We start from the raw sequence: 12,066 nt of genomic DNA on the forward strand, positions 1-12,066 counted from the left end.
CCTGGGAGGGCAGCTGAACTCGCCCTCACCCTCCCATAATCGTCTATGGCCTGGAAATGTCGTTGTTGCAGAAATCAGGCCCTCTGCCATAGGGTTTCATAAATTGCTTCATTTCCATGTTATGAAACTGTGCCATTATCAGCGAGGACAATAATCCCAACAGCTACTTTTTTTGTTTGATCATACAATCCTTGTATTATCCTTGTCCCATGCCAATGAACTTTATGCTCAGTCATGAGTGTGTGGCATCTTTGTTGTTTGGTGTATTTTTTGTATTACATCAACCTATCTTCATATCAAATTTCGCTAAAATCTTTCTACAGTTCTGGAGATAAAAGGACAAATGGGCAAATTCTCTTAAATTTTGCACATCAGTGTATTTAAGACACTTAAGGCTCCTCACTCAGATTTAGACACTTAGAAACACTTAAGGCTCCAGCAGATGTCTACAAATTTATTTTAGGATTCCAATGATTTTGATGTCGAACCTCAATACTGAAAATTTATCAATGGAAACTCTCACCGTACTTATAGCTGAATGGAGAATCGTAGGGAGAAAAATTACGTGGGAGTGCAAAATCTGATGTTTTAGAAAGGTGTTGCCTTCTGTGATTTCTTATGATTTTATAGATTGTCGCTATTTTCAGTACTTCTGCATCCTAAACTTATTGTTTTGTGAGAAATACGAGAAAATTGCAAAATGTTTGAAAAACTGCAATGCAGCTCCTTAGAATGGATCCAATTTCTGATCGAATTTTCGTTTTATAAATAATTATTTAGGTTTAATCCCAAACTATACTTTCCTTGATCATATCTGCACCTGTGCTAGGAAATTTCTTTGTAAAGTTTGCAAAATCGAACGATTTTGTATCCTTTGCATTAGGAAGTCCTTCACTTAAACACGTTGTAGCTAAATGAAATAAAATTTTTCAGAGTTGTTAGAGGAAAGGTTTTTAGAGAAATATATATAATTTCTCAGGCTTCATATGTGCTGTATTAGGTATTAATCTTCTTTGGGACTAATGATGCACAGTTTGCCCGTTACTTTTAAGTGTAATGGTTTTTCTTGACTCTATTATCCGATTTGTGAATTATTACTACAAATGGGTAGCATTTTGAATAGTACAATTCCAAGAGGAAAAGCTATTTTTCTAAATTATCAGAAAAATCAAAAATTGCTATTATATTTTTCCTATTGGACTTTTCAAATTTCCATAGATTTCTTTACATTGACAGCACGAGCTAATAGTGCGCATAAGAATTCTTTCTCTTCAGTAATACATACAGCTTGATTTGTCTTTAAAATTAATTGGAAACCTAATTGCAAGCATGAAAAGAGCTCAGATACGTAAATAATTGAATTCTCTTAATTTAAACATATAATTTACGCTTAAGTATTTCCGCGTATTCTTGGAACGAGTGATATCAACGACTGAAATTATTCAAAAACTAAACGTTAGCGTACATAAATACTACGCTGAAAACCAACTTTGCGTATTCTGTGAAAAAGTTCTTTATTAATCAATATTTTATTAACCAAGAATTTTAGAACTATCGTCTGAAGCTTTACTCCTTACACATATTTGTACGGTTCTGACAAATGAATGCATACGAATATTAAGAAAGCAGCCCATCAAATGTAATTTCTATACTTAAAAAAAATCCGTACTGGCTTCGAATATGACTCGAGTTCAGATAAATGATAACCCTGACCATGTCAAATGCTTTAGATGAAAAACAATTAAAAAGCAATATCATTCCCTTAAATGCAAACATTAAAGAATAAAAGATAAAACTAATATGTTTTTTAAATGTTAAACTGCTCTTGTAAAACACGTATGGTTGTTTAAAGGGTAAAATACAAAGAACAAATTGTTTGTAATTAAACCAATATTTTTTAAAATTTTAAGCAAGATTCTTTAATAACTACGAACATTATGGAAGTGTATTATACAGGGTGTATCAATACAGCGTTGACAAACTTTCAGGAAAGATAGAGTTCACCTAGACGATGGGAAATCACATAGGAATGCATGGTCGGAAACGCTTTCCTGGCGCGGTAGTGACGATACAAAAGTCAAAGAAAGCACACGAACGGGGTAAGAATACATGTTTATTTTTCGGAGTACAACAAAAACGAAGAAAAAACAACATAGAGAGACAACTATCATCATCAAAGAATGTGTTCGAAATTACGACCCGGACCGTGATGCTGGAACCGCGCGTCATGCATGTTCCATTCGTGATGCAGATCTTCCACGCGCTAGAGAAATGAAGCCTGCATCGCGGTCCGGGGTCGTAATTTCGAACACCTTCTTTAATGACGCTCGTTGTTTATTTTTGTTCTTATTTGTAGGTTTCCGCTGTCTGAACACAGTAAAACATGTTTTGTCTCACTGTTTGTGTCCTTTCTTTTTTGCTTTTTGTGTCGTCACCACCGCGCCAGGAAAGCGTTTCCGAGCATGCATTCCTATCTGATTTCCAATCGTCTAGGTGTACTCTACGTCTCCTGAAATTTTGTCAAGGCTGTACTGATACACCTTCTGTAATATACTTAAGTGGACTAACATATATTAATCTCTTATTATAAAACAAAAAAAAATGTGCTCTTTCAAAAATTTAAAAGCTGTTAACTTACCAAGTCTAGTCGCTCTGCAATAAAGTCATCTATTACTTCTACTATTGCATTGGAAAAAGTTCTATTTTGTGACCAGAAACGTCGTACAAGAGAAGTGGTTAATTCACATGCCATAGCTAATTCTTCAGTAATGGTTTGTCCAGTGCGCGAGACGAATTGCAGCGCAGCTCGCATTGTGCGAAACGTTAAACAGTTACTCAAATGTTCAACAGCTCTGGAAACCTGTTTCCAACACAATATAAGATTAATACAAGTGTGACTTCTTTAAGGAGCTATGACAAGTAAAATGCAATTTCAAGATTGAATGTTTAAAAAATTATTAAAAAATATTATGAGAATAAAAATAGAGGCGATCAAATAAGCTGCGTGATAATATTAAAGTTTTGTATGTTAAATAAATTTTAAAAAGTGAAAATATGCGATTGAGAGAAGCTGGTATAAGTCCATACTTTACGATTCATTCACACAAATATGGTATAATAAACTACTCGTATTTCAAGTTTAACTAATTGGATCATGTATAGACCAATGTTGCTGATTTACAAGTCGCTGGCTTTTCTGGTCCGTTGCAGGAGAGATGTATGAGGTTTGATCTTTTTAATAAAGCTATTACATTCCAAAGATTTATTGATTCTTTATGTAATTGAGTTAATATAATTGATCGATATAAAATTGCTTTAGTCTAACTTAGATATAACTCAATAAACCCACGTAAGTAGGTTATAAAATATAATCTAAATTTATTTACATTTAAAATATCAAATACGTTATATGCGAGTATCTGCAATTTCCACTGAAACTGTGCATTTGTTCAATGTGCATTCCATTCGCGCCAATCACACTTTCAAAGTGTGTTTAACAGCAGCGCTAAGAGTTTCTAAATCAATTGCACTAACATGACGTGTTGCTGTAATTGATGGAGATTTTGCTTTTAGTTCAGGCATAGTCCGATGCTTTCTCTCTACTCATGATCTTTTAGGAATCCTCGCAACCAGAAATCACAGGAATTCAAGTCCGAAGAACGAGTCTGAATTCAGAAAATTCACTAGACACTCGAAAGACTTCTCGAAATTATCCGATCATCTCTTTGTTGGCACGAAACAGTGCCTTCACTAGTCCGGCAATGTGAGTTGTGCACCATCTTGTATTAAAAGAGTAGTCTCTAAATATTCTCCCTCTTGTAAGGCAGGAATAACTTGTTGCTGAAGAAGTTCGTAGAAGAGGGCACCCGTGATGGAACACCTTTGAAGGTCTTGAGAAGTATTCTCTTAAAAATAAAGACCAAAAATGAAATCACCAGTAAATTCACACCATACCGTAATGTAATCAGGATACAGAGATCGTTTATGCACAACATTAGGACTTGCCCCATATGCGACAGTTTTGAGTATTAACTGCTCCGTCTAGGCTAAATGCGATTCGTGTTCCAAGGTAGTGCAATGTCAATGGCTATTCTGGCAAAACGAAGGCTAGCAAAATCACTGAGTTTGTCCGAGTCTGCAGGATGCAGCTCTAGCAGAACTTAGATGTTCTATTTATACCACTTGAATGGATTACAGAATCTTTCGACCAGGGGACAGACAAATTGCGTAATACAACTCGAGCACTTGTCAAAGAAAACTGGTAACCAGGCACTCTTTCGACCACAACAAGAGCAACTTCTTCCACAGTTTCATTTGAAATCCGTTTCCGTTCTCTTCCTCACAGCACACACAACTCCTCAGTCTCTTCAAATTTAGTAGTCACCTTTTTCAAAGCCTGACTCAATACAGGCCCTGTTTGCAAACTTTTCAAGCATCAATATTCTCGCAGTGCAGCTGAAAAATTACTGCAGTTCTGATAAGACCACTGAGTCCTTCTCTAAAGGAATGGTGTAGAATAAATTTATGGCACTGAATACTTGCTTTTTAAAACACTTCCAATATGCATACTACATTGCATGAAAAGTGCAGTTTATCTGTCGAAATATGAAGTAGTATTAATTTCTGTTATAGATTTGCTTTCCCCAAAGTCCATGTAAGACATACACTAAGTTTCAACGAAATAGGTCTTCCAGAACAGACTCTACATAGGTTTAAGTAGGCTACCTTTAATTATAAGCTTCTCTGTATTTTTGTTGCTGAGTCATTTCACACGTGAAATCGATAAAAAGATGACGAGTCATATGAAACGTAACTGGACTGTGATACTAGATTAACAGCATTAATGTTTTTTTTCTGTCAAACATAATGCTGAGGGTTCAAAAGTATCTTCAGAGTTGCATACTGTTTATTGAAGAAGATGTTGAGCATTGAACCGTCATAAAAGGCCAACTGTTGATCAAAGGAGCATATTTTTTCTTAGATATATTCAACATTTTTATTGTTACTTCATTACACTTACGAAATTGGAATTCTTTCTGTCGACTAGAGTGAGTCATTTTGAGATTCTTGTCATGTCTTTTTCTGTATTACCAAGTACTTTACTTCTCAAATTTGCTAGAATGATCTCGCTACTTTTCTCTATTTCTCTCTTCTTTAATTACTGTATAAAATCTTCAGCTGAAAAATATATTAAATCTTTATCATTCGGAGAATTATGTCAATATGCTAAGAACGTTGCATCCGGTGTAAAAAAGACTGCAAATTTTCAGTGAACAAGCAAAATACGTCACTGCTAGGACCAAGGACAAAGGCATTTTGTTTACGGAGTATTTTCGCAATATAATTACAATTACCTCCACATAATCGAAATCAAAATTCAAATAATTAAGACGGAGCATTCGCTAAAGAAAGAAAACACCATTACGTGTTTAAAAGAGGAGTTACATAAGAGGTCCCCGAGGACAAGAGCAATGACATCCTGAGACGCATGCACACAAAAAAAGTGATAAGTATGTTGCGTCTCAATCAATAAACATGCAGATGACTCTTTATTGTTAAATCATTGATTGTAAATAGATTACCTATCTATCTACATTTTGATCTCCCTCCCCGTTCAATGAAGAACACTGCGGGAACACAATTTTAAATCCTGTTCCAAAACTGCCGAAACAATTGATGAGCCATCCTCTCAACATATTCAGCTGTTACAAAATGTACAGAAGCGGGAAGAGAGTTTCCCCGCAAAGCAGTTTTAGGGTTGCCATAAAATGGCAAGGGAAGGCATGGTTGCCACATTCGGCGAGAAATTGCCCATTTGGCGACAAAATTGGCGATATGCCATGAACGGATGGAGAACTTTCTGGAGCGAATTCTTACCGGTTTAGACCAGAATGTTCTCGAACACAAGCCGAAAGCTATATAAACCCTGATGGTCCACAGTCATTTAGAGTATCCCTCGTTGAGAGGGCGAGTGAGAGTGCCTCGTAAATTGCGAGATAGTCAGTATCGAGTTGATGTATCGTCTAGCGAGTCAATTTTTACGGAGTCGATCGAACTGACGGCAGCGAGTGCCGAGTGGGTCGTCGAGTTCACCGTAGGAGTCTCTTAGTGTATCGCGGTTAGTGCATTGACGAGAGAGCGTGTTGAGCTCCAGGAACGACTGAACCGAAGAGTCGGGAGCCATGCTCTGTGTCGTCGAGTGCATCGCGAGTTGTAGCTTGGAGAGTCTCGAGAGTACGTATAGTTCCGAGAACAACCAAGCAGAGTCGGGAGCTGTACTCTGGTGCTTTGCAGTGAAGCTGTCTCTACCGTGATAGCTTGATAACCTGAAAGCTGTGACAGCGTGTTTATAGTAGATTTTCGACGATTGTAAAAAGTGACTTTGGAGCTGTCCTGATCAATATCGGCCAATAAAGTGTGTTTCGATACTTCATTAAGTGTCGTCGTTATTCACTCCAAATCTACGAACCCCGTACGAACGTGAAGGCAGAAAATAACGTAACAACTGGTGTCACAGAAGAAAGAAAAACGCAACACAGCCATAAGGTTGGAAGCATTAATATTGATTAACCGCATTAATTGGAAGTTTGATTAACCTCGTCAGCGAAACCCACAGATCCTTTTTTAAACATATAAAGTAATAAAATAATAGAGTAAGGAAGGAAAACTTATGCAGCATATATAAACGGAAAGAAGACTTGACATAATTTTCTTTGGTGTCCGCCGATAACATCGCGGCAAAAACATCGCGGACGAAAACGTCGCAGAGAAAACAAGGCAAGGCGAAAACGTCGTGCTACAAAACATCGTGGGAGAAAACATCGCAAAAAGAAAACATCGCAGTTCTAAAACATCGTGGTACAAAACATCGTCGTCGAAAATAAAGCGGTTCAAATACTTCGCAGTTTAAAAATATCGTCGTCGAAAATATCGTGGTAAAAAATAAAGTAACTACAAATCATCGCGTGACGATAACATCGCAGACATGCTTTTTTTCAGACTTTAATAACTGTAAATAGATATTCCCATAACAATTTGTGAGCGCAAAATAGAAAGTAGGATAATTTGTTTTCATATTTTATATTAACTAATTTTTGCTGAGGAAATAAGAAGGAAACTTAAGCATAGAAAATTAATGCAACTTATAGCACTTAATAGAATTTTAAACCGACATAGTTAACTAACAAAGACCATTAATAAATAATTTTTATAAAGTTTTTACTGGTAATTTTTCATAAAAAGTATAATCTATAAGTTGCATTTAATTTTCTATGCTTATGTTTCCTTCTTACTTTTTCAGCAAAAATTTATTAGTTAATCAAAAAATGTGAAAGTAAAAATTATTATTCTTTACATCTTGCGCTCTCAAATTATTATGGGAATATCTATATACAGTTATTAAAGCCTAAAAAAAGCATGCCTGCGATGTTATCGTCATGCGATGATTTGTAGATACTTTATTTTTTACCACGATATTTTCGACGACGATGTTTTCAAACTGCGAAGTTTTTTAACCGCTTTATTTTCGACGACGATGTTTTGTACCACGATGTTTTAGAACTGCGATGTTTTCTCTTCGCGATGTTTTCTCCCACGATGTTTTGTAGCACGACGTTTTCGCCTTGCGTTGTTTTCTCTGCGACGTTTTCGTTCGCGATGTTTTCGGCTGTAACCATGATTGCAAATTCTGGTAAATGCTTTGCTTTAATAATTGAAAGTAATGGACATTGCCATGTATAATGTTTAGCATCCGCTAGATTTGCTGGTGGTCTGCACCCACATCGTGCATTTCTTCTTAAGAATCGCTTGAAATTAGGTGAAAACTTTCCATGATTTGCTGTTAATTGTGCTAGCAGGATTTGTTTTTATTCTTTTTAGGGATACTTTTAAAGATCTTTAACAATGTTTGTATTAGTTTAATTGCCCTTTCATTTTGCGGGGGTGGGGCGGAGGATAATATCCAATTGAATCTATCTCTAAATGCACCCTTATTAAATAACGCACGATATAACTGAATTAATGAAATAGCAGAATTAAAAGAAACATTTGTCTAACGGAAAGCACTTAATTAACTCCTGTTATTGGCATTATCTAGTAATTATTTGATAAAATAAAAAAATGTACTTACACTAAAGCCATCAGAATAAATATTTCTCATAACTCTACTTTCATCTTCATTTAAACCTAAGAAGGAAAAATCCATGTATTTTTGAGCTACATAAAAATACAGGAAATTACAAAATATACAAAGAACAAATTGTACCTTGAATATATACATAAAAATACAGGAAATTACAAAATATACAAAGAGCAAAATGTACCTTGAAGCTGATTTTCACGTTCAGCTTCTGACAATGCACGTATTCTTCTGCTGTTCAAATTGTCAGCTACACGTCTTAAATTTCTAGCAATCATTCTGATTCTTTGTCTCTGCTGATTATTTAAAGGAGCTGGAAAAATTTTCATACATAGTGAAATAAAGTAAAATATTTATTAATCAGTCAGTGTGCAAAAATTTTCAAATAATAGTAAGTAAAATCCTAGTTAAGTGAATTTCACTGAACTACAACCCAGCTTCATAGAAATAGTGTAGAAAAACATTATTAAAATGTATGAGTTGAAAAACCAGTCGTTAGCATTTATTTTCAACAGTAATTTTTTTCAGTGCACCAATTTTAGCAGTAATACATGTAATAAAGTGAAAACAGTATATTTTATTCAAAATTTGTGATCTTTAAAACCATTCCAGCCGATTATTTTCAAGTATTTGCGTTCACTGATGGATTGCGTCAAATAGTAAAAATAAAATAAATTGAAAGTAAAAATAAAATAAATCTTAGTCGAATAAGAAATAGTAAAAGATGTTTTAGAGAGTTAATTAGTTGCCAAGAAATATTAAACTCGATGAATTTTAAAATATATTTTTACGTTGGAACCGAAATAAGGTTTTGGTATTCTACGAAGAAATATATCAATGTACAGTATCAAAACTATCATTGATGATAACAAACTTCTAGAAAAGAATTTAAGAACTTGGAAACTTAGTGATTTTTGAATTAGAAACTTATGTTCAGTAGTCTTATATAACAGATAAGTGCAAGGTAAATTTTGAGCTAAATTCAAGTGCTCAGGTAAAAAGCAGCTCAAAAGATTATATACGTATCTCTTTTTTATTTTCAAGTGTGGGCCCACCAGCGGTCGAGCGGTAAAGTCGCGGAACGCTGGTAGTTCGGTCCGAGGTTCGAATAGTGGTATTTCACAGTCTATAAATTAATCTGTAACTTTCATCAACTTTTGGAATTTTCAGTTTTGAAAGTTACACTAATTAGGTAAACTGAAAATTGTGTGTTAAAGAATTATTCAGTCTTTGTTGAAATTGTTTAGCTATTTGGAATTGCAATACTGAATTTTTCTATAAATGAAAATTTGTATGGAAGTTTGTTATCCAGTAAAGCAAACATCAATTGACGGATAGACTAAAATTTGCCAAAATTTTAATACACACAAACTTTAAAAGAAGACATATCAAATGACCCTTTATTGAGTCAAATGTAAATAAACATAAAGAGAAATCGTATTTGTCTAAAATTAACTAGTACACAGTCATTTAGTGACTGCCACTTATTGCTATTATTCTATGAGCTCAGACATTGTGAGCAGCTGCTTATATGGTCACTGGTCCAGAATTGTTCATTCTGTTGTACTAGAATGCTATTACATTTAGTGACGCGATAACATAAATCTCTCGTCACTGTCGGTTATTTTTCATTGTATTTTTTATAATATAATAAGTCTTGTATTCAGGTCTTCAATTCATGCTACGCTTGTTCTTAAGATGTGGAGAAACGTTTTGACACTTCAAGAATACGTTGAACTGTGTGATACACTATTGAATGTCTAATACAAAATTATTCAGGACATTTTTTACGAAACTGAGTGTAACTATCTAACATAATAATTTTTAGGACATTTGTGATGATTCTTTAGTGTATAATCTGCCACGACGAAACATATGCTTGATTGCACTTACAACGTGTATAACAGAGCAATCATTATGTCTCTTGTTATCAAAGCATGTTTTTCTGCCTGCAAATAAAAATAAATGTCTTTAAGCATTTTTTTTTTTGAGTTTTAAAAATAATAATTATACAGTGTGTACCCACAAAAGAACCGAGTTTAATATATCCAATAAAATACTTTTCTTTTTTAGAAAATGGAAAATATTTTAATATACTTTCAAAAGGTAAATGTTCCAATCTAAAAATGCAAAAAAAAAAAAAAAAAAAATATATGGCATATGTGGCACCGCACTCTCTCGATGAAATTCGTAATTACTTTTTCCCATAGCCTATCGAGGTGGCTGATGGTACATTCAATTACGACTTTAATTTTTTTTTTGTTTGACTTTAAGTTCGGATTTTTTGGGACTTGCAATAACACTGCCACTCCGAATAGTGGTGTTTTCAACAGACCGGCTAGATCTAGATCGATGGCTTGGTGATTTAATATCTGCTGTCAAACCTGTGCCTTCAGCTTTGTTTATCAGTCTATGAGTTGTTTTATTAGGTTCACTTGCACTTCCAAAGATTTCATGAAACTTCATAATAATCTCTGCATAACACTCGCCATTCTTGCAATGAATTTTCACAATCGAAACTCATTGTTGCTTTGTGTAGCGCTCCACATTGGCATAGCGGCAACGAAATTGCGAAATGAACTGACAGTGATAAAGTGGCGATGTTGCCAGGTTAAAGCAAACTCAAGATTCTTAAATCGGAAAATTCATCTGTTGTAAGTACGTAAAAATATTTTCCATTTTCTAAGAATAATGCATTTTTTCGGCATACTAAATCCGGCGTTTTTGTTGGGTCACCCTATACAATATCTACATTATTTGGCGATCTGTAAGATAATACTGATGTAGATAGCCAGATGATTCATCTTTAAACCTATGGTTTAAATTTGTGGTACAAATTAACATCACAAGAAAAGATGTTATATATAATGTTTTTTTTATTTTTTAATCTATTAACTTATTATTTTGCCAGTACTGTACATTTACGTTCACCGACAGTAGATAAAAAGTGGGGGTTCTGCGACACGGGGTGTGAGGTGTGGGCGTGGTCAATGACGTCACACAGAGGGCGGGGCTAAAGGCAACGTCATCACACTAGGAGGCGTGGTCGCGAGTGGAGTTGAGTTGTTTTTAGATTGCTGATTGAGTTGTAGACCTCCTGCTTTTCATTTAAAGTTAGTTTTTTTATATTGGCAAAGGGAAATATTTTCTGCATCTTAATTTTGATGATATAGCGATGCTGCCCTCTCTTGACGAAAAAGTGAATTATATGTTTTAGAAATATATTTTTTAAGTCTGGTGTTAAATTATTCAATGCGCGACTCTGAAAACAATGTAAAAGAAACAAATATAAAAAAGACTTTCCTTTAATGAAACTACAAGATAATTTTTTTTATTACTCAATTTTATTCTGATACTTTTATTCTTTCTAGTTTTCCATGAAACTTTAACTTATTTTTCAGGTTTTCTGTTCATAATAACATATTCATTTACTGTCATATTTTTTAATACTTAACGTTTCTAATTTGTAATATTTTATTTAATTTCCACATACTATTTTTTTTTCATACCTTTCATAAATTTCAGCATACCCTGATTTTTAACTTATATATTATATTTCACAAACGTTCTCGCACATGCTGTTTATTTGTTACATTACTTAATTTTAGATACAATTTCACACTTTTTTTAACGTTATAATGTTTAATATATTCTAAATTTCATTTACTTTTTTTTAAACCATTCTAGTATTCTATACACACTTTAACTTAGTGGTTTGAAATTCTATTTAAAAAGAAACGTTTATTTTTCGTGATCTTAGTTCTTTTACTAAATTTTCTACAGAATTTCTAATTTCTTTCACATGTTCAACAATATCTTCCTTACATTACCGAATATTTTTTTTAAAAAAACTTAAGTCTATAACTGTTAATTGCTTTTCTTACGTTCATGATTTCCCTTCTGTGTTTATATTTCTTAATTCTAGTTTA

General features: G+C 33.9%; 1 protein-coding gene across 3 annotated transcripts in view; it reads right to left on the bottom strand.

Moving 5' to 3' along the window:
• The window catches only part of LOC118205696 (uncharacterized), a 92,650-nt gene that overhangs the window by 18,125 nt on the left and 62,459 nt on the right, over positions 1-12,066 (bottom strand). For all 3 annotated transcript variants that reach the window (XM_085825808.1, XM_085825810.1, XM_085825809.1), the window contains exons 6-8: positions 8,322-8,450; positions 8,129-8,184; positions 2,639-2,860 (exon numbers count right to left, since the gene is read on the bottom strand). In XM_085825808.1, coding sequence (XP_085681934.1) covers positions 2,639-2,860; positions 8,129-8,184; positions 8,322-8,450 — 407 coding nt within the window. The remainder of the gene's footprint in view (positions 1-2,638; positions 2,861-8,128; positions 8,185-8,321; positions 8,451-12,066) is intronic.

This window comes from Stegodyphus dumicola, chromosome 10 (genome assembly GCF_044657685.1).
Source record: "Stegodyphus dumicola isolate Sdum_Otavi_A_Nest chromosome 10, ASM4465768v1".
NCBI classification, from domain to species: domain Eukaryota; kingdom Metazoa; phylum Arthropoda; class Arachnida; order Araneae; family Eresidae; genus Stegodyphus; species Stegodyphus dumicola.